The sequence below is a fragment of the Pan paniscus genome, chromosome 13 (assembly GCF_029289425.2).
Source record: "Pan paniscus chromosome 13, NHGRI_mPanPan1-v2.0_pri, whole genome shotgun sequence".
In the NCBI taxonomy this organism is placed as follows: Eukaryota; Metazoa; Chordata; class Mammalia; order Primates; family Hominidae; genus Pan; species Pan paniscus.
In genome coordinates, this window is record NC_073262.2 from 44514616 (window position 1) to 44538121 (window position 23506).

General features: G+C 45.6%; 1 protein-coding gene across 30 annotated transcripts in view; it reads right to left on the minus strand.

Annotated features, from left to right (window-relative positions):
- Positions 1–23506, minus strand: part of PLEKHB2 (pleckstrin homology domain containing B2) — a 49482-nt gene that overhangs the window by 22444 nt on the left and 3532 nt on the right. For 10 of the 30 annotated variants that reach the window (XM_034954194.3, XM_034954191.3, XM_034954186.3 and 7 more), the window contains exons 2-5: positions 20801–20963; positions 6441–6485; positions 1531–1683; positions 650–752 (exon numbers count right to left, since the gene is read on the minus strand). In XM_034954194.3, the coding sequence (XP_034810085.1) occupies positions 650–752; positions 1531–1683; positions 6441–6485; positions 20801–20873 (374 nt within the window). In that variant the 5' untranslated portion in view covers positions 20874–20963. The remainder of the gene's footprint in view (positions 1–649; positions 753–1530; positions 1684–6440; positions 6486–20800; positions 20964–23506) is intronic. The other 20 variants (XM_055109377.2, XM_008978536.4, XM_055109373.2 and 17 more) reach the window with 3 other exon arrangements.

Here is a 23506-nt window from a genome sequence, read left to right on the forward strand (position 1 = left end):
GGGTCCTTAATCCATTATGATTGGTGTCCTTTATAAGAAAAGAGAATTCTGGACACAGACACAGCCGAAGAAGGCCATGTGACAACAGAGGCAGAGACTGGAGTGATGTGGCTGTCAGCCAAAGAACACCAAGGACTACCAGCAACCACCAGAAGCTAGGAAGAGGCAAGAAAGGATCCTACCCAGCATCTCAGAGGGAGCAAGGATCTGCTGACACACTGATTCCAGACTTCCAGCCTCCAGAACTATGAGACAATGAATTTCTGCCATTTCCGTCACTCAGTGTTCAGCAATTTGTGACAGCAGCCCTAGGAACTGACAGTTTCCTTACTCTTTACTTTCTTGCTTTTCTGGTCATTTTATTTCAACTATGCCCGTTACCCACTGTGAATCTAATAATGAAAGACAGCATGATGAGACTGCTATTCCTTTCTGCCATTTTCACCACAATGGGATCGGCCTAGGCAGTCTGAGAGAGGCAGAAACTAGAATTGGAAAAGCGACTCTTGCATTTCTCTCATACATCCACTGAGTCCCTTATTCTGATGCCTGAAAGAAAACTCCACGCCCTTTCTTTTCATTTTTTGGTAATCAGAAGTTAAAATAGAAAATACTTTTTAAATTAAACACATAAGAAAGCAAAACTTACAAGCAATCATCTGTGCTTTCTGCACAAAGACTAATTGTTTTCCCATCTCGACAAACAATCTGGAGCATGCAGTCTTTTGACTTTCCATCCGGGGGCTGAGTATCTATGAAAAATAAGCAGAATAAAGGAACTTTTTTCAGGATTTCTTCTTACATTTTCTAAGAACTACCAGCTCAGAGAAGCAAAGGACTAGACAATAAATCAAGTGCTACATCTATGAAAGAACCCTCTGCCTTTCCAAGAATGCAGAAAGAACATAGCTAGGCTGACTGACAAGACCAGCTGCCAAGATGACGTCCACAAAATATATTGGGCTCACTGCAACCTCTGACTCCCGGGTTCAAGCAATTCTCTACCTCAGCCTCCTGAGTAGCCAGATTACAGGCACCTGCCACCACACCCGGCTAATTTTTTTGTATTTTTAGTAGAGTTGGGGTTTCACCATCTTGGCCAGGATGGTCTTGAACTCCTGCCCTCGTGATCCACCCACCTCGGCCTCCCAAAGTGCTGGGATTACAGGCATGAGCCACCATGCCTGGCCAACATCCCGGATTTTAAGCAATTGACTGGAGTCACCATCAAACAGAAGCCAGTTTCTGAGTACAAAATCAACGCAGTCTAGGGTGGCCTGTGCTTCCTGAGGTTCCCAGAGCTCTGGCTCCCTCTCCACGAGAACGAGGGACGTGGACTGAGAACAGCGATATTTCCCGACCATGTGGTTCACAATCTAAGTGCCTGGGGCCCCACTGTGGTCGCCCCTCTGAGATGGAGCCCTTCTTCAATCTGTTAATGAAAGCAGAACAGGGAAGGAAGAGGACCAAGCTCCCAGCAAGACAGAGGAAGAGCAGAAGACAGAAGTTGGCCAAGACAGGCCAGCTTACCCCGACATTCCTGCCCCGTGCGGATGTTGATGCAGTCCATTGGCATGTGGACCTTATCCTCCACATTCTGCCGAGTCTGGTCATCATAATAGATCAGGTGACCATCCGACCACAGATCAAACCAGTTCTTCTTCCAGCGCTTCAAAATAGTACCTAGAAAAAAAAATAGTACGGTTGTTTTTTTTTTTTAGAGACAGTCTTACTATTTCGCCCAAGTTGGAATGCAGTGGCTATTCACAAACATGATCATAGCTCACTGCAGCCTTGAACTCCTGGGCTCAAGCAATCCTCCCATTTCAGCCTCCTGTTTAGCTGCGACTACAGGCACATGCCACCATGCTCAGCTTTCAAAATTTAGAAATCTGAAAGGTTGGCTTTGCGCCAAAAGAGCAAGGACATAGTCCTCTAATTCACAGCAGAAACAAAAAGAACTCTTCCCCTGGCCCCTTAATTACACCTGTATAGAATTACCCAAAGCAGTCCCTCACAATGAAAGGGAAAGCAGAGCACAGGGCCCGCCCACTGGTGCCTTAACAGGCTGCATGCAGCACACACTGTCAACAGAGAATGCTGCCAACCAACTTAGAAGTTCCAACACTTTCCGGTTAGGGTTTCTATTAAAAAGCTTGCTTTTCAGCAAATGAAACATATCTAACATTTAATTCCTCATACAGTACTAAACTTTAAACCTCTCAAACTTTTCAACTTTCTAAATTTCCAAATATTGTCTAAATTTGCTAGATTGATCAGAAAATGCTGGACTGTGAAGTCTCTATATGCAAATAAAAATAATATCTTTCTCTTTTGAAAAAACACGTTTTGGCCAGGCACGGTGGTTCACGCGTGTAATCCCAGCACTTTGGGAGGCCGAGGCAGATGGATCACTTGAGGCCAGGAATTCGAGAGCAGCCTGGCCACGATGGTGAAATCCCATCTCTAAAAATACAAAAAATTAGCTGGGCGTGGTGGCTCGTACCTGTAATCCCAGCTACTAGGGAGGCTGAGGCAGGAGAATCGCTTGAACGCAGGAGGTGGAGGTTGCAGTGAGCCAAGATCGCACCACTGCCCTCCAACCTGGGGGACAGAGCAAGACTCCGTCTCAAAAAAAAAAAAGAAAAAACACGTTTTTTTTCCTTTGTCCTTAAGAGTTTTCACAGATACTCTTTCCTACCATTTCCCACAGAAGCCCACAGTGTGGAAGGCTCCCCCTTCCTGATGCATACACTGGATAAATGAGCACAGCAGGATATAGACCAGGCCCTGCCTGGCCTCCCATGCTGTGCACATCCTACTACCTCACGTACTTCTGTCAGCTTGAGCAAATTCAATCTTTCATTTGTGATCTTGGACCAGGTATTTAACGTGGTATATAAAACAGTAATTTCCTTTAACTTGGTATATAAAACAGTAATTTCCTTGATTGCATGAAGGGAAAACCCCTGCAGTGGACTTAAAGGCCAGTTGTAGCTCTGGTCATCTCTTTACCTTCCTTACATCCATTCACTGCCCACTACACCTTCTGTTCCTGTACGCCTCATCCCATTCTTGGCCAACACACACAATCCCATTTCGTGTACTTCCCTTTATGTTGCCGTGCCTGCAACTGGTGTCAACCAGATATGCGCCATTCGGCTTTCCTGCCAGTAGTATCAGGCACTCTCCTCACCAGGAGGGGTGTCCACTGCACTTGCCTAACTGACCACTAAGTGATACCCAAGCATCCACTTGACTGACTACCTGAGCTGTGCAGAAACTACCAAATAGGCTGGGCGCAATGGCTCATATCTGTAATTCCAGCACTTTGGGAGGCTGAAGTGGAAGGATCACCTGAGCCCAGGAGTTTGAGACCAGCCTGGACTACAAAGCAAGATCCCGTCTCTACAAAGAGAAAAATAGCCAGACATGCTAACACAAGCCAGCAGTCCCAGCTACTTGGGAGTCTGAGTCAGGAGGACCACCTGAACCTGGAAGATCAAGGCTGTAGTGAGCAGTTATCACGCCACTGCACTCCAGCCTAGGCAACAGAGCAAGACCCTGTCTTAAAAAGAAAAAAAAAAAAGCCAGGCACAGTGGCTCATGCCTGTAATCCTAGCACTTTGGGAGGCCGAGGGCAGGGGGGGGTGGACCAGGAGGTCAGAAGTTCAAGACCAGCAAGGCCAACATGGTGAAATCCCATCTCTACTAAAGATATAAAAATTAGCCTGGCATGGTGGCGCACACCTGTAATCCCAGCTACTCAGGAGGCTGAAGCAGGAAAATTGCTTGAAGCCAGGAGGCAGAGGTTGCAGTAAGTTGAGATCATGCCATTGCACTCCAGCCTGGGCGACAAAGCAAGACTCTGTCTCAAACAAACAAAAAGCCCTACTAAATAGAGCCACAGAAACACAGAGACAGGTGGAACCACTGGGTCAGGGAGTTCTGCCCAAGTATCTCACCTGCCATCAAAGCCCTGGCTGCAGACTCCCAAGTCAGGCTGTCCTCCAGAGGCCAGGACTGGGTCCCAACAGTATATGTGGCAATGGCAGGAAAAGAAGTCCCGAGGCTGGCTTTGCCTACATGTGACCACATCACATGTGTATCTCTGCTGCTCTACAACCCCGTGAATGTAATGTATCTCACCTCGTTTTACTGGCATTGATACTTCTACTTTCAGGAAAGAAGGAAAATTAACCCATACATATGGGGATGGGGTTATATACAGAGTAAATCGTCTGAATACACACTTCTGAAACACCCATGGACCAGAACACTGGAAAAGTCTATGTGACTTATTTAAAGTACATCTATTTTGTGTACATCACCATGCTAGGCGTGATGGGGAGCACAAAATTGTCAAAAGAGTCACTGATCACTATGTTGACAGAGCACTTGCTTCAAGTTGTGGTGGAAAAGGGAAAGCTTGCCCTCAAACAAGGGTGTGGCAAAGGACATCCAAAGAGCCAAAGGAGGGCACACCCTCAAGGTCTGAGCAAGGGTCCCCATGTCCCCTGACCATGGGGAGGTTGAGACCACAAAACCCAAGACTAGGAAACTTGGGCTAGACTTCAACAAGCCAGGACTTTCTTTGTGAAGCTAACATTACGACACCTTTGTCTATTCTAAGACTACAGGACTAACAGACAAGGGGACATACAGTTCAGCTCCAGGTTGGGAACATGGAACTAGTCACAGACACACAGGCTGAAGACCGGTCTCTGGGTGCATATAATGTCAGTGTTGAAATCACACAGTCCTGACTTTGAATGTAGGTTTGTCACCCACAGTTTACACTTAGACAAGTACCTAACCTCACTGAATCTCAATTTCTTCAACTGGAAATAATACCACTTACCTCTCATACAGCTGTTGTGAGAATTAAGAATATATACATAAAATCTATTTAACAGGAACACAAACAATTCGTAAACAATAGTTTTGATAAACCATCTCAGGTATGCCATCAATTCTTACTGGTAGACTTGACCTTAGCTAAATTTCTGAAAGTAACCCTCATAGATAAACTCAAGTCTCTGAACAATCAATGGTATGTGATACAGCTCAGTTTTTGACTAGAATCATAAATGACATGGTAGTCACTTTTCCCTTAACTTCACTCTTTCTAGTATAGCAGAATATTCTGCTTGCTTTTTTTAATAAATAAGACTGGTTCTTCCCACTTTAAAACACAGTATGAGGCCGGGCGCGGTGGCTCACGCCTGTAATCCCAGCACTTTGCCTGTAATCCCAGCACTTTGGGAGGCCGAGGCGGGCAGATCACCTGAGGTCAGGAGTTCGAGACCAGGCTCAACATGGAGAAACTCCGTCTCTACTAAAAATACAAAATTAGCCAGGCATGGTGGCGTGCGCCTGTAATCCCGGCTACTCGGGAGGCTGAGGCAGGAGAATTACTTGAACCTGGGATGCGGAGGTTGCAGTGAGCCAAGATCGCGCCTGGGCAACAAGAGCAAAATTCCATCTCAAAAATAAATAAATAAATAAATAAAAATAAAACACAGTATGAATCCCACCTGGAGTGACAGCCTCAGAGATAAGCAGACAGTGTATGAAAGACAGGTTTGCAGAGATAAGCCTAGGAAAGTGGATCTCAATCCCATAAAAAAAGAACTGAGTCTCTTATCTCTAGTCCTTTTGGAGACACAAAAGTTTTGGTTTTAGATGAACTCATTGCCTCAGATCAACTCTTCAGCCACATAATTACAAAGACTCCAATATTTGAGAATCTGAGTCACTGCTCAATCCCCAGATAAGAGAGGCAGAGTGACCAGCACCTCTGTTCCAGTATCTCAGCTGGGCTCAGTTAGATCCAGGCAGTCCCAGATCCATCATTAATAATAAAGCATGCAGCTGGGCACGGTGGCTCACGCTTGTAATCCCAACACTTTGGGAACCCAGGCGGGCAGATCGCCTGAGGTCGGGAGTTTGAGACCAGCCTGGCCAACATGGAGAAACCCCTTCTCTACTAAAAATACAAAATTAGCCGGGCATGGTGGTGTGTGCCTGTGATCCCAGCTACTCGGGAGGCTGAGGCAGGAGAATCACTTGAACCCAGGAAGCGGAGGCTGCGGTGAGCCGAGATCGCGCCACTGCACTCCACAACAAGAGTGAAACTCTGCCTCAAAAAATAAATAAATAAAATAAATTAAAATTAAAAAGTAAAGCATGCTAGTGAGGAGAGCGAAAGCAGCAGGGACTGCCATCATTTCCTGGTTCCTGTCAACTCAGCAACCAAGGAGGAGCTCCGTGGTGTGCAAGACAGTTCACAGAGATCTAGGAATGTCCAAGGGGAAACTCAAGGCCATAGCACTCATAAAACTTTGTTATTTGCTTTTAAATATGATCAACTTTAAGCAAACAGAAATAGAGACTGCCCTTCGGCAATGCCGATCGCAGGCCGCACATCCTGTACTCACTCTGTCGCAGCAACCAGCCACTCTTCACAAACGCCATCTCTTCACCTACAGAACAAGAACAGGCAGGTTCAAAATCATACCCAGAAAGAGAATAGCCTGTCCGGCCCGAGTCTCTATCCTTATCCCCTTCAGCATCAGCTGAGGAAGGGCCCAAGGCCATTTTAGCTCAGTGCCCCCCTGGCATTTAACAAATACCTCCTCATTGGGGTTCATGTGCCCCGCACTCTGTACCCCCTCCCTTCCTCCCACACTCGCCTTCAGCCTCACCACCCAGCCCACCTGACTGAGTCTAACACCACTCAACAAACATAAAGCAGCCCCAGGGACATAGGATTTAGCTCTGTCAAGGACATGGGGGATTCTCGTGGCTTGCTGGAGCCCTGAGGTGCCTACATTTGGCGTTCCCAGTGGGGTCCACATGGCCCAGGCAGGGGTGCTGCACTGGTGTCAGCAGTGAGTGACATGGAGTGGCCAGGTCAGGGCAAAAAAACAAAAATCATCAAGAAAAAGGTTCATAAAGTCAACTCCATAAAAATTTAAATCTTCTGTATGGAAAAAAAGTTAAATGAGACTTTAAAAGTGATAAATTAGAAGAAACAGTCACGGCTGGGCACGGTGGCTCAGGCCGAGGAGGGTGGATCACCCGAGGTCAGGAATTCGAGACCAGCCTGGCCAACATGGTGAAACCTCATCTCTACTAAAAATACAAAAATTGGCCGGGTGCAGCAGCTCATGCCTGTAATCCCAGCACTTTGGGAGGCCGAGGTGGGCGGATCAGGAGGTCAGGAGTTTGAGACCAGCCTGACCAACATGGTGAAACCCCGTCTCTACTAAAAATATAAAAATTAGCCAGGTGTGGTGGTCCGTGCCTGTAATCCCAGCTACTCAGGAGGCTGAGGTAGGAGAATTGCTTGAACCCAGGAGGCGGAGTATGCGGTGAGCCGAGATTGCACCACTGCACTCCAGCCTGGGCAACAGAGTAAGACTCTGTCTCAAAAAAAAAAAAAAAAAGAAGAAATATTCATAACCATATGGCAGCAAGGAGCTTATTTCCTTCACTTACAAAGTTCACACATATCATACAGAAAAGGCAATAATTTAGCAGTTCACAGAAAAAAGAACACACAGAAAAAAGAACAACAAACTCGTAAAAAGACACTGAATTTCCCACTCAATTCAACAGATACAATTCCAACTGTACAGTAAACTACTGTACCTATCAGGTGGGCACAAATGAAAACCTCCAAGACACCCAGCAAGGAGAAAGCACAATGGCAGAAAGAAAACTGATGCAACCTTTCCAAAGGGAAATTTGACAAAATCTATTGAAACTTTAATAGTTCATATACTTTGCCTCAGCAATCTCACCATGACTAGGAATTTGCCTCACTGAGATATGTGCAGAGGTTCACCAACACAGATATATATATAAACACTCGCGGCAACATCACACATACTGCAGAAGCGCGCCAACATGCCCCACGACGGAGGACTGCTGAGCGGGTACCTCCACACAGGACAGATCACCAGGCAGGCAAGGCGGAGCAGCATGTGCTGCAGGCTGCCTCCTGGGAGGAATCCTAAAACCTGTGAAAGATGTGTCTCTGGAAACAAAATGAGGCGATTCTGTGTGTGTCACAGAACAAAGAGGGTGATTGGTCCCATTACCCCTTTCTGTACTGTTTGAAACAGTTAACAGTTTGCATGCTTTTTTGTGTGTGAGATGGATTCTTGCTGCGATGTCCAGGCTGGAGTGCAGTGGCGCGATCTCAGCTCACTGCAACCTCCGCCCTCCAGGTTCAAGCAATTTTCCTGTCTCAGCCTCCCCGAGTAGCTGGGACAACAGGAGCATGCCACCATGCCCGGCTGATTTTTGTATTTTTAGCAAAGACGGGGTTTCACCATATTGGTCAGGCTGGTCTCGAACTCCTGACCTCAGGTGACCCACCTGCCTCGGCCTCCCAAAGTGCTGGGATTACAGGCATGAGCCACCGCACCCAGCCCATTTTATTTTTTGAAACCAATAGTTATTATCTGGAAGCTGAGACCATGGGCCACTTTTGTTTTCTGCTTTAGCTTTTTTTTTTTTTTTTTTTTTTTTTTTGAGACGGAGTCTTGCTCTGTCACCCAGGCTGGAGTGCAGTGGCGCGATCTCGGCTCACTGCAAGCTCCGCCTCCTGGGTTCACGCCATTCTCCTGCATCAGCCTCCCAAGTAGCTGGGACTACAGGTGCCCGCCACCAAGCCCGGCTAATTTTTTCTTGTATTTTCAGTAAAGACGGGGTTTCACCATGTTAGCCAGGATGGTCTCGATCTCCTGACCTCGTGATATGCCCACCTCGGTCTCCCAAAGTGCTGGGATTACAGGCATGAGCCACCGCGCCTGGCCTTGCTTTAGCTTTTTTAGCTATTTCTTTAAGGCACTAAGGTTGGTAAGGTTAGCAAAAGCGCAAGTGGGCACCTCAGAAGAACAAATGAGTCTCTAATGTAGCTCCTTCCCCATATCTAAGCATGGCTGACTTCTCATCTTTCTCCAAACCTTTAAAAAGAGTGCCACAAGCCTCAGTCACCCCATACTCCGGCATCTCCAAAATCATGCACGCTGAAGCTTCTTGCTCTCTTTGCAGTTTTTTTCAATTCATGCTATCTGTCCTTACCAAGAAACGAAATGTTTTTCATTTTTCCCCAATCTTTCTCTACCACATTTAGGTTCTCAAACATACAATCCCCAGCAAACAAAAGCCAGTCTCCCTGTCTCTCAGATGATGTTAACAGGGAAGCACACTGCTGCTCACTGTGCTGGCAGCCACCTTCTGACCATGAGGAACCGGCTGGGGGCAGCTGACGCAGAGACAGCAGAGCTCACACTGCTGAGCCACTTAACCAACCCCCAAACCCACCCTTACCCAAGACTTTCTACTAAGCAGCATGATGGGTTTATCACTTAAGATGGTTGAATTTGGTTTCCTGCAACTTACAGCCTAAAATATCCTAAAACAATCATTTTACTTCCAAAAGGATTTGAGGCAGAGAACTACCAGCATCATATTTTCATTAAATATTCTTAGAACACCTTACTTGTGTCCAGCCTTGTCTTAGACACTAAGGATACAGCAGTGACCAAGCCAAAATGCTACTCTCATGTAGCTTAGTACAGCAGAAGAAACAGGCGAAACAAAAAGGAAGGAATGTTGTAGACAGTATCACATCTGTGCAGTGGGGTTATTAACCCAGAACACAAAAAAATGAGAGGGCAAAGCACGTACGCATTCACGTCAAATCCTAGATATTTATATTCATACTACAGCTTCCTGCATCCATAATGTGAATTCCCAGTATATTTCATACAAAAAAAAAATGAGAACAGGCTAAAAATTACTAGAAAAGGTACTGAGAACTATGTAGTCATGACAAATACAAAACCTGACTGAAACACAGCCATGCAACTTCGCGGGCGGTTACGGGACACAGTGAATATAAAAACGTGGAGTAACAGGAGTCTCCTGAACTTCTGTGGTCAATTTCTTTACATTTCTAATGGGTTTGTTTGTTTCTTTGTTTGTGCCATCGCCCAGGCTGGAGTGCAATGATCTCCGCTCGCTGCAGCCTCCACCTCCCAGGTTCAAGCAATTCTCCTGCCTCAGCCTCCCAAGTAGCTAGAATTACGGGCGTGTGCCATCACACCCAGCTAATTTTTTGTATTTTAAGTAGAGACAGGATTTCGCCACGTTGGCCAGGCAATCCACCCGCCTCAGCTTCTCAAAGTGCTGGGATTACAGGTGTGAGCCACCATGCCCAGCCTTCTAATGGTTCTTGATATTAATTTGGCTACATTTGCTATCTTTTTTTTTGGACAGAGTTTAGCTGTCACTCAGGCTGGAGTGCAATGGCACTATCTAGGCTCACTGCAACCTCCGCCTCTGAGGTTCAAGCAATTCTCATGCCTCAGCCTCCCAAGCAGCTGCGATTACAGGTGTCACCACACCCAGCTAATTTTTATATTTTTAGTGGAGACAGGCTTTCACCATGTTGGCCAGGATGGTCTCAAACTCCTGACCTCAAGTGATCTGCCTGCTTTGGCATCCCGAAGTGCTGGGATTACAGGCATGAGCCACTGTGCCTGGCCGATAAAGAGTTAAAAGAGACTTTTAGGTAAAACCTTAAGGATCCTGAGATTTCCTGGTGTCTTGGAGTATTATGTACTAATTGTGTGGGTGAACATCTGATTTGCCAGATGATATGGTTTGGCTCTGTGTCCCCACCCAAAATCTCATGTTGAATTGTAATCCCCAGTGTTGGCAGAGGGGCCTGGTGGGAGGTGACTGGATCATGGTGGCAACTATCCCTGTTGCTGGTCTTGTGATAGAGTTCTCAGGAGATCTACTTGTTTATAAGTGTGTTCACTCTCTCCTACTGCCACATGAAGACATGCCTGCTTCCCCTTTGCCTTCTGCCATGATTGTAAGCTTTCTGAGGCCTCCACAGCCATGCCTCCTGTACAGTCTGCAGAACTCTTGAGTCGACTAAACCTCTTTTCTTCATAAATTACCCAGTCTCAGGTAGTTCTTTAAAGGAGTGTGAGAACAGACTAATACAACGAATGTTGTGCCTATGTTTTCTCTGGTGTTTCCTTGAGGTTAGCCTGGGTTTCTCTTACTTTTCAGGCAGTTGAGTCTCAAGGGATGGCAACAAGGAGAAACTGAACAGCAGACTTGGGAATCAATTCGGGCCACTTGAGTAAGATTCAAAAAGAAAAAAGAAATGGAAATGTCTACATCTAGAGGACATTATAAACGTATCTTTCATGTGCCTATATAAAATAAAACTATTAGAGAAAGGGGAAATCAGATTATGAGACAGAAAAGAACTTAAACTGGAATTAGCAACAGAAACTCTTGACTTTTTAAAAGAGTAATTCCTCTGCTGACTCAAGTAGCTTCTTATCTCATGTCATCCTGTCTACCTCTCCTCATTCTGTGGAACAATCTCATGTACCTCCCAGAGCAGATTTTTATCTCTAACACTAGTCTCCTCTAAAACAAGCCAGTACTCTTTGAAAATGAGCTAGTTACAGTTTAGGGGCAGGATATCTTATTATCAAAAAGCACAGATGCTTTCAAGAGTGGCTTCAGAAAGCATCAAGAAGCCACTCAGCTGAAGAAAGAGAATCTAATGGCTAAATTGTGACACAAGTGTAAAATTCAAAGTAAAAATTACAGTCCATTACAACCAACTAAGGCTGAAAGGTACCCTGGGTATAAGATGATTAAAATGAGATATATTACAGTAGAATGTGTTAAAGAAAAGACATACCTTCTGGCGGGCGCGGTAGCTCACGCCTGTAATCCCGGCATTTTGGGAGACTGAGGCAGGTGGATCACAAGATCAAGAGATCGAGACCATCCTGGCCAATATGGTGAAACCCCGTCTCTACTAAAAATATTAAAAATTAGCTGGGCATGGTGGTGCATGCCTGTAGTCCCAGCTACTCGGGAGGCTGAGGCAGAAGAATCACTTGATCCCGGGAGGCGGAGACTGCAGTGAGTCAAGATCATGCCACTGCACTCTAGCCTGGCAAAAGAGCCAGACTCCATCTCAAAAAAAAAAAAAAAAAAAAAAAAGACATACTTTCTGATAATGGTTTGGCTTTATTCCTACCCAAATCTCACCTTGAATTGTAATAATCCCCACCTGTCAACAGTGAGGCCAGGTGGAGATAATTGAATCATGAGGACGGTTTCCCCCATACTGTTCTCATGGTAGTGAATAAGTCTCACAAGATCTGACAGTTTTATAAATGGGAGTTCCCCGCACAAGTTCTCTTGCCTGCCACCATGTAAGACATGACTTTGTTCCTCATTTGCCTTCCACCATAATTGTGAGAACTCCCCAGCCATGTGGAACTGTGAGTCAACTAAACCTCCTTCCTTTATAAATCACCCAGTCTTGGGTATATCTTTACTAGCAGCGTGAGAACAGACTAATACAGTAAACTGGTACCAGTACAGCGGAATGCTACTGAAAAGATAACTGAAAATGTGGAAGCAACTTTGGAAACGGGTAAAAGGCAGAGGTTGGAACAGTTTGGAGGGCTCAGAAGAAGACAGAAAGATGTGGGAAAGTTTGGAACTTCCTAAAGACTTGCTGAGTGGCTTTGATGGACAATAAGGTCCAGGCTGCACTGGTCTCAGATGGAGATGAGGAACTAGTTGGGAACTGGAGTAAAGGTCACTATTGTTATGTAAAGAGACTGGTGGTATTTTGTCCCTGTCCTAGAGATCTGTGGAAGTTTGAACTTGAGAGAGATGATTTAGGGTATCTAGTAAAAGAAATTTCTAAGCAGCAAAGCCTTCAAGAAGAAGCAGAGCATAAAAGTTTGGAAAATTTGCCAACTGATGATGCAACAGAAAAGAAAAACCCATTTTCTGGGGAGAAATTCAAGCCTGCTGCAGAAATTTGCATAAGTAACAAGAAGTCCTATGTTAATCACCAAGACAATGGGCAAAATGTCTCCAGGGCAGGGATGGGCCATGGCTCACGCCTGTAATCCCAGCACTTTGGGAGGCTGAGGCAGGCGGATCATGAGGTCAGGAGATCCAGACCATCCTGGCTAACACGGTGAAACCCCCTCTCTACTAAAAATACAAAAAATTAGCTGGGCATGGTGGCGGGCACCTGCAGTCCCAGCTACACGGGAGGCTGAGGCAGGAGAATGGCATGAACCCGGGAGGCGGAGCTTGCAATGAGCCAAGATTGTGCCACTGCACTCCAGCCTGGGGGACAGAGCGAGACTCCATCTCAAAAAAAAAAAAAAAAAAGTCTCCAGGGCATGTCAGAAACCTTTGCAGCAGCCACTCCCATCACACGTCGGGAAGACTAAAAGGAAAAAATGGTTTTGCAGGTCGGGCCCACGGCCCCCCTGCTGTGTGCAGCCTAGAGACTTGGTGCCCTATGTCCCAGCTGCCACTGCAGTGGCTAAAAGGGGCCAAGGTACAGCTCAGGTTGTGGTTTCAGAGGGTGCAAGCCCCAAGCCTTGGCAGCTTTCATGTGGTGTTGATCCTGCAGGTGCACAGAAGTCAAGAATTGAGGTTCAGGAACCTCCATCTAGATTTCAGAGGATGTATGGAAATGCCTGGCGGTCCAGGCAGAAGTTTGCTGCAGAGGTGGGGCCCTCACAGAGAACCTCTACTAGGGCAGTATGGAAGGGAAATATGGGGTTGGAGCCCCCACACAGAGTCCCCATTGGGACACTATGTACTGGAGCTGTGAGAAGAGGGCCAATGTCCTCCAGACCCCAGAATGGTACATCCACCAACTTGCACTCTGCACCTGGAAAGCTGTAGACACTCAATGCCAGCTGGTGAAAGCTGCCAAAAGGGGGGCTGTACCCTGCAAAGCTACATGTACGGAGCTGCCCAAGGCCATGGGAGTCCACCTCTTACATCAGCATGACCTGGATGTGAGACATGGAGTCAAAGGAGATCATTTTGGAGCTTTAAGATTTGACTGCCCTGGCCAGGCTCAGTGGCTCACGCCTGTAATCCCAGCACTTTGGGAGGCCAAGGCAGGTGGATTGCCTCAGGTCAGGAGTTCGAGACCAGCCTGACTGACATGGTGAAACGTTGTCTCTATTAAAAATACAAAAATTAGCTGGGCGTGGTGGCAGGCACCTGTAATCCCAGCTACTCAGGAGGCTGAGGCAGGAGAATCACTTGAACCCGGGAGGTGGAGGTTGCAGTGAGCCAAGACCAGGCCATTGCACTCCAGCCTGGGCAACAAGAGTGAAACTCTGTCTCAAAAAAAAAAAAAAAAAAAATTGACTGCCCCATTGGATTTTGGACTTGCATGGGGCCTGCAGTCCCTTCATTTTGGCCAATTTCTCCCATTTGTAACAGGTGTATTTACCCAATGGCTGTACCCCCACAGGATCTAGGAAGCAACTAACTTGCTGTTGATTTTACAGGCTCATAGGTGGAAGACACCTGCTTTATCTCAGATGAGACTTTGGACTGTGGACTTTTTTTTTTTTTGAGATGGAGTCTCGCTCTGTCGCCCAGGCTGGAGTGCAGTGGTGCCATCTCGGCTCATTGCAAGCTCCGCCTCCCGGGTTCATGCCCATTCTCCTGCCTCAGCCTCCCGAGTAGCTGGGACTATAGGCACCCGCCACCACACCCGGCTAATTTTTTGTATTTTTAGTAGAGACGGGGTTTCACCGTGTTAGCCAGGATGGTCTTGATTTCCTGACCTCGTGATCCACCCACCTCGGCCTCCCAAAGTGCTGGGATTACAGGTGTAAGCCACTGCGCCTGGCCTGGACTGTGTACTTTGGAGTTAATGCTAAAATGAGTTAAGACTTTGGGGGACTGCTGGGAAGGCATGATTGGTTTTGAAATGTGAGGACATGAGATTTGGCAGGGACCTGGGCGGAATGATATGGTCTGGCTGTGTCCCCACCCAAATCTCACCTGGAATTGCAATAAGCCCCATGTGTCAAGGGTAGGGCCAAGGGACGATTATTGAATCTTGGGGGCAGTTTCCCCCATACTGTTCTCATGGTAGTGAGTAAGTCTCACAAGATCAGATGGTTTAATAAATGTGAGTTCCTTTGCACAAGCTCTCTTGTCTGCTGCCATTAAGACATAACTTTGCTCATCATTTGTCTTCCACCATGATTGTGAGGCCTCCCCAGCCATGTGGAACTGTGAGTCAATTAAACCTCTTTCCTTTACAAATTACCCAGTCTCAGGTATGTCTTCATTAGCAGCTTAAGAGCAGACTAATACACCTTCCAATATGAGTTCAATTTCACACAATTAAGGACAGGGGGTTGATTAAAAGAAAAAAAAAAGGTTGAAACACTTGAAACACTTTGATAATTGTGTAACATCCTCTCATTGGATAATGCGAAGGGTTACTATGTTAATAGTAGGGGTCATTTGTTGCATTTACTATCTAAATATTGGGATTTCCCTTTTAAGACAAAAAAACTCGACTTCTGAGTTGAGAGCTCATGTGTACTGAAACCTGGATAGCAAGGGAGACTACTGAAACCTGGACAGCAGGGGAGACTGCAGGAGCAGGCTTTGAGCCAGCCTATACTCAAGCTGCTGGAGAGAAATGGCCCTGGGGAAACCAACCATGGATTCACACAGTAAGGAATATGTTGGTTTCAGGAATACACCGGTTTTAGTGACTTACACAGCTGGGCAAGCACTTACACACCAATCTCCAGAAGTCAGAAAAAAATAAGGGGATATATAATAAAAGTTCTATGACACTGGGCGCCTCCTAAGGTACCTGTGGTACCTTCACATGGATCAGACAGTATCATCAGCCACAAGACCTCTAGGGGGACTGAGACTGGGGCATTTTGCCACCTGGCAGAGACAGGAAGGTGGCAGCTACTGAAGGCAGGCGAATACGCTCTTTATCTCCATTAAAGAGATGTGTATCCTTTGTCTGCATCAACTGGCCTCTCCTGTCAGTCACCAAGCTGGTACCACCACCACCACAACAGGGAACATTACTTGCTTCATCAGTTTCCACCACTGGCAGCAACCCACCCTTGCCTCTGGCACCCAGTCCAAAAGCAGCGGTCACACTCACCTGTTCCCTAAATGACCCATCTCCCCTGTACTGGACTACAGCTAACCCTTTCTATCTACACTGTATCCCCTGCCAGGCTCTTCCACTGTATCCTGAACCCTGATCACAAAGCAGAGCAGTGGACACTGTCACTCAACCAACATGCCTTCAGCCTCCCAGAGACTTACACAGCACTACTGCACAGGCATCCCTCCCTTCCACCTCCCTATCAGCCGAGACCAATTCCTGGTTCTGATCTGGTTGGCCTGCCCTGCCTGGAGGTTACCTAGGACCCAAGGCTCAAAGGGAAAAACAAAAAAGGCAGACTTTAAACATCCATCTTCCCATTCTTCTCTCTTCTTATGTATTTCTACAGAATTAATACTTCTTGTCACTAAACACTACAATTCACAGGGAGTTATTTTAAAAGGGAGAAGACAAAAGAGTGACACTGAAACATGGATCCAAGAGAAAAGAAACACCAAGCTGGGCAGTGGCTCACGCCTGTAATCCCAGCACTGTGGGAGGCTGAGGTGGGCGGATCACCCCAGGTCAGGAGTTCAAGACCAGCCTGGCCAACGTGGGGAAACCCTGTCTCTACTAAAAATACAAAAATTAGCTGGGTGTCGTGGTGGGTGCCTGTAATCCCAGCTACTCAGGAGGCTGAGGCAGGAGAATCGCTTGAAACCATGAGAAGGAGGTTGCAGTGAGCCAAGATAGCACCACTTCACTCCAGCTTGGGCGAAAGAGCAAAACTCTGTCTCAAAAAAAAAAAAAAAGAAACATCAGTAATGTGAAGCTCAACATGCTGGTGATTGCTCTATTTCCAATGTTAATGATGAATTATAAGAAGCACAGATGGGCCGGGCGCGGTGGCTCACGCCTGTAATCCCAGCACTTTGGGAGGCCGAGGAGGGTGGATCACGAGGTCAGGAGATGGAGACCATCCTGGCTAACATGATGAAACCCCGTCTCTACTAAAAATACAAAAATTAGCCGGGCATGGTGGCGGGCGCCTGTAGTCCCAGCTACTCGGGAGGCTGAGGCAAGAGAATGGTGCGAACCCAGGAGGCGGAGCTTGCAGTGAGCTGAGATCACGCCACTGCACTCCAGCCTGGGCCACTCCCTCCTGAAATGCAACTAAAATGAGAGTTAAGGAGAAAACAAGGCATAAATCCACAAAGAGAACAGCAGCAGACAAAAGCAGATGAGACACAACATTTTGAAAGTTCTAAGACAAACAGACAAGTGTCAACTAACATAAAATATGGCCACCTCTACTTTGTTATGTGCTAACAGAAGCCAAAACACAGCAAGCCAACTCCTGCCACATAAAAACAGACTCAGAAATTGGGGGTAAGAGAGAATTCTAAAGGTGGGGAGAAATCAGAAGAATTAATAGAAAGTCTTCAAAGGGGTCACTAGGCACCCTACCCAAGCAGACAGGGACCCTCCCTGATCCTGAAGATGATGCCTCTGGAGACTGGGCGTGGCCACACTACACACAGCTTAAAGTCACAGGCCACACTTAGAAGAATATAGTCCGTGAAAGTCAAATTCTCCATCTTCTTCCTTACTTCTCAGACTCTAGCTCAGAGCAAAGGCATAGTCCCAAGAGGAAAGGCTCACTGATACTGACAACTGGGTGTTCTGTAATGAAAAAGCCAAACTTTGCCTAACACCCTCCAGAGAAGCTCACCAAGAGACAGACTTGAAGCAAACACACAGACTTCCAATCAGCTTTTCAGTACCTCTCTTAAATAAGAATACAGAGCAAGCATCATCAGTCTGAGTAGAAAAAAATACTGTTTTTCCTCTGCTCTCACGTCACAACAATCAACATAGAAGACTTCTGTGACCAAATGTGTGAGGGTTTCTCCCCACATGCCAAGCAAGAAATCAATTATGCAGCAGGCCCATGCACAGTGTTGCGCATCTGTAATCCCAACATTTTAGGAGGAGAAGGTCAGGGGACCACTTGAGCTCAGGAGTTTGAGACCAGCCTAGGCAACATGGTGAAACCTCATCCATACAAAAATCAGCGGGGCATGGTGGCACACACCTGTAGTCCCAGCTACTGGGGGGCTGAGGTAAGAGGACCACTTGAGCCTGGGATGGGGAGGTTGCAGTGAGCCGTGATCACACCACTACATTCCAACCTGGGCAGGAGTGAGACCCGGTCTCAAAAAAAAAAAAAAATTCTTCAGCGAACACCAACTAGGTGTCCTGCAATTCAACTGTCACACTATCTACCTGGAGATAGCATCAGATCCCACAGGTTGAGGGCTCAGTCCCACAAGACTGCCTACCCTTCAGACACCAGCCACAAGTCAGGGCCTCTGGAACATGTGATCAACTAGCTTTAAGTCAGTGAGAAAGAAAAGTAGCTCAGAGCAATCTGAAGAACATGAAGCCGGCAAAATTTAGAAAATGGGTCTTTAGTTACCACAGCCCCAGCCACGCTCAGGGTTAACTGTTTAAAGGGACTTGGGGTTTTTTTAATCTTCCCTTTCCTGTAGTTTCCAGACAAGCTGATAAATTACCAAGACTGTTACTACAAGTTACACAATGTGACCCTCAATCATTTTCTTCATGTTCCTGGAATGTGTGATACAAAGAACAATATACAGCCAACCAATAGTTTATGTTCAACTTAGAAACTGCCCCTATTTTTGCCCTTTAAAATCCCACTTGTAACTGTTGCTACTCGAAGCATATATTCAGAGCAACTTGAATCTATGCTTCCCAGGTTGCCGTCCTCAAATCTGGCCTAAATAAACTCTCTATTTATAGTAATTTTTGCTTTAGTTTCTTTCTTTAGGTCTATTAGAATTCCCCCATCTCCCTGTGTTTGATTAATTTGCTAGAGCAGCTCACAAAATTCAGGTAAACAATGACTTATATTTACCAGTTTATTATAAAGGGTATTACAAAGGACACAGATGAAGAGATGTATAGGGCAAGGTGTTAGTGTTCAGGCCTCTCCAGGCACACCACCCTCCCTCCAGGAACCTCCAGGTGTTCGGCTATTCTGGAGGCTCCCCAAACCCAATCCTTTTGGGTTTTTATGGAGGCCTCATTACATTAGCATGATTGATTAAACCAACAGCCATTGGTGATCAACATCACCTTGAACCCCTCTCTCCTTCCTGGAAGGTTGGGGGGCAGACATGAAAGTTCCAACCCTCAAAAGACGCATAGGTGTTTCAGATGACCAGCCCCCATCCCGAAGGGAGTCTGCAGGCCATCAATCAATCATTAGCATACAAAAAGACATCATTTTGGAGATTTTTAAGGATTGTATTAAATAGGCGTTGTAAGGCAGGAAATGAGGTCAAAGACAAAATAAACATTTCACAGTATCACAATCAGACACTGGAGAAAAATCTAGACTATAAAAGACAGAGATTAAAGAAAATAAAATTTTCAAGAAAAAAAACCTCACAAGAATCAGAGACAATGCTGGGTACAAAAGAAAACTTTAAAAATATTACTTTACAGCCGGCCACAGTGGCTCACGCCTATAATCCCAACACTTTAGGAGGCCGAGGAGAGTAGATCACTTGAGGTCAGGAGTTCGAGACCAGCCTGGCCAACATGGTGAAACCCCGTCTCTACTAAAAATACAAAAATTAGTCGGGCGTGGTGGCAGGCTCCTGTAGTCCCAGCTACTCAGGAGGCTGAGGCAGGAGAATGGCGTGAACCCGGGAGGCGGAGCTTGCAGTGAGCCGAGATAGTGCCACTGCACTCCAGCCTGGGTGACTGGAGTGAGACTCCATCTCAAAAAAAAAAACAAGAATAAAAAGAAATATTCAGAGCTCTCAATTAAAAATAATAACCAAAATTAAAAATTCAATACAAGAGTTGGAAAGATCAAGATGGAAGAAATCTCTCTGAAATGAAGAGTAAAAAAAAAAAAAAAAGACCAAGAGATGGAAAAAAATTAGAGGATGAGCCTGGAATATAAAATATTCTGCTGGCCGGGCACAGTGGCTCATACCTGTTAATCACAGCACTTTGGGAGGCTGAGGCGGGTAGATCACTTGGGGTCAGGAGTTCAAGACGAGCCTGGCCAGTATGGTGAAACCCCATCTCTACTAAAAATACAAAAATTAGCCAGGCATGGTGGCACGCACTTGTAGTCCCAGCTACTGAGCAGGCTGAGGCAGGAGAATCACTTGAACCCGGGAGATGGAGGTTGCAGTGAGCTGAGATCCCACCACTGCATTCCAGCCTGGGCATCACAGCGAGACTCCGTCTCAAAAAAAAAATTCTGCTTATAGGAGAATTTCATAAATAAACCACAGAGAAAAGAGCAGAGAAATAATACTATAAAACCATTTCCCGCAACAGGATAACACATTTCTAGATTCAAAAGCTCCAATGACTGTCCAGCATGATGAATTTTAAAAGATTCTCCACAGGTAGGATGACTGAAATTTCGTAACATCAAGGACAAAGAAGAGAACCTAAAAACTTCCCAAAGAAAAAAGCATATATAAAGGATCAACAATCAGCAAGACACAGGACATCTAGAGCAATACCTTCAAAATGCTAATGGAAAATTATTTCCAAGCCAGAATTCCACACCCAGTCAAGTCATTAATCAAGGCCAGGCATGGTGGCTCTTGAGCATAATCCCAACACTTTGGGAAGCCAAGGTGGGAGAATCACTTCAGCCCAGGAGTTTGAGACCAACCCAGCAACACAGTGAGACATTCTCAACAAAAAAATAAGAAGTTAGCTGTGCATAGTGGTGCACGCCTGTAGTCCCACCTACTCGGGAGACTGAGGTAGGAAGATCGCTTGAGCCCAGAAGGTAGAAGCACAGTAAGCCATGAATGATCATGTCGCTGCACTCCAGCCTGGGCGACAGAGTAGGATTCGGTCTTCAACTGGCAGGGGAGGAAATTCCCAGAAAGGCAGCTGTGCAGAAGGACTGGGGAGAAAAAAAAAAAAAAAAACAGTCCAGACTGGAGCAGGACCGAGTACTACAGGGGAGAAAAAAAGTAACTGACAAATTTACTACAAGTTTTTGACTCACTGGTGGATTGAAGAGTTTTACAAGGCAGCAAAAGTCTTCTATGATCAAAAGTCAAAAGATTACATGTAAATCAATAGCAATTTTACCATATCCACAAAGATAAAATACTTTTTTTTTTTTTTTTGAGACGGAGTCTCACTCTGTCACCCAGGCTGGAGGGCAGTGGCGCGATCTCAGCTCTCTGCAACCTCCACCTCCCGGGTTCATGCCATTCTCCTGCCTCAGCCTCCCGAATAGCTGGGACTACAGGCACCCGCCACCACACCCAGGTAATTTTTTTGTATTTTTAGTAGAGACAGGGTTTCACCGTGTCAGCCAGGATGGTCTCGATCTCCTGACCTCATGATCCGCTTGCCTTGGCATCCCAAAGTGCTGGAATTACAAGTGTGAGCCACCACACCCGGCCAAAATACTATTTTAAAAAGTGCCAAAAAAAGGTGAAAATAGTTGTCTATAGTTTAAAAAGGGGGTGGGCAAGAGATTGATATTTTTTTTTATTCTAAGGTTTAAAGCACTATTTGGTTGTTTTGTTTGTTTGTTTTGAGACAGAGTTTCGCTCTTGTTGCCCAGGCTGGAGTACAGTGGCGCGATCTTGGCTCACTGCACCCATCGCCTTCCAGGTTCAAGCGATTCTCCTGCCTCAGCCTCCCAAGTAGCTGGGATTACAGGCGCCCGCCACCACGCACAGCTGATTTTTGTACTTTTAGTACAGATGGGATTTTACCACGTTGGTCAGGCTGGTCTCAAACTCCTGACCTCAGGGGATCCACCCGCCTCAGCCTCCAAAAGTGCTGGCCTCCAAAAGCTTGAGCCACCACGCTCAGCCTATTTGGTCTTTCAATCTATGTACATGTATTATTTTGATAAATGTAAACATGTAAACAATAACCTGAATTATCTTCAACTATACCAAAACAAAAAAACCAACCTAAATTAATCTACCTATTTGAACCTTCCAACAGTGCTCTGCTTTCGTTTTTAAATTGGGGAGAGAAATTTAGAGAGTATCTTTAGAAACCAAAAATCATGAAGTATGATTTTGATCACATTTTGTTTTGTTTTTGTAGAGACGAGGTTTCACTATGTTGCCCAAGCTGGTCTCGAACTCCTGGGCTCAAGGGATTCTTCCATCTCAGCCTCCCAAAGTTCTGGGATTACAGGTATGAGCCACTGCAGTCAGCCTATAATATGCTTTTGAAAATTCACAGAACCCAGTGTTTGGGTATAAGCTTTAGAGTTAAAAGACCTATGTTCAGATCCTGACTCAATCGGACAAGTCACGTTTCCAAGCCTGATCTATAAAACGAAAATTCCCACCACCTACTTGACAGGATGTTTGGAAAATTGGGTGAAATAATATGTAAGTAGTTGGCATGGTGCCTCACAGTTACTAGAACTCGATAAATGGTAGCTGCTTTGACAGCAATTATTACTATTTACTACTATTATTACTATTACTTATTTTCCCCCTTACCAAAATTTGCCTAAAATATTCTAGAACAAGCTTGTCCAACTCATGGCCCCAGCCCAGGTCAGCTTTGAATGCAGCCCAACACAAATTTGTAAACTTTCTTAAAACGTTATGAGATTTTTTTGCAATTTTATTTTTTAGTTCATCAGCTATCATTAGGGTTAGTGTATTTTATGTGTGGCCTTCTTCCAATGTGGCCCAAGAAAGCCTAAAGATTGGACAGCCCTGTTCTAAGAACAAGGACATCAAGCTGCTTCTCAAATGGCTCAGAAGACTTCTGTTTGTTTGCCTTAGCATGCTGAATTTCACACCACTCCATAACTTAATTCAACATTTCACTATTTATATCCTGGAGCAAAACTGAATGCATAAACTAAAACTCATCAGATAAACACTAAGCCCTAGCTGTTGGTCTCTAGAGAATAAAACACCAGCAAACTAGCTGCAAAAGAACATTATTTTTATGCCATTATTAAAACCTATGCAAAGCTTTAAAATGTAAGCCATATTCAACAATTTAAATTATTTTAAATTTGAATTTGTATCTCTTTGAAAGCATTGAATCGAAACAGACAACAGATGGACAAAAAATACTGCCTTTGGAATCTGACAGTTCTAAGCCTGAAGCCTACTTTGCCTTCTACTCACCAGTATGACCTTCAGCAAAATTCTAAACCTCTCTAAGCCTCAGTTTTCTTACCTGTATGACCAGGCACAACCAATTACGTCATGGGGTTACTGTGACAATTAAAGGAGATATGTCCAAACAGCCCTGTAGTAGATGGTCCAAAAGTGAGAATTGGCCAGGCGCGGTGGCTCACGCCTACCCAACACTTTGGGAGGCCAAGGCAGGTGGATCACCTGAGGTCAGGAGTTCGAGACCAGCCTGACCAACATAGTGAAACCCCATCTCTATTAAAAATACAAAAAATTAGCCGAGCATGGTGGCGCACGCCTGTAATCCCAG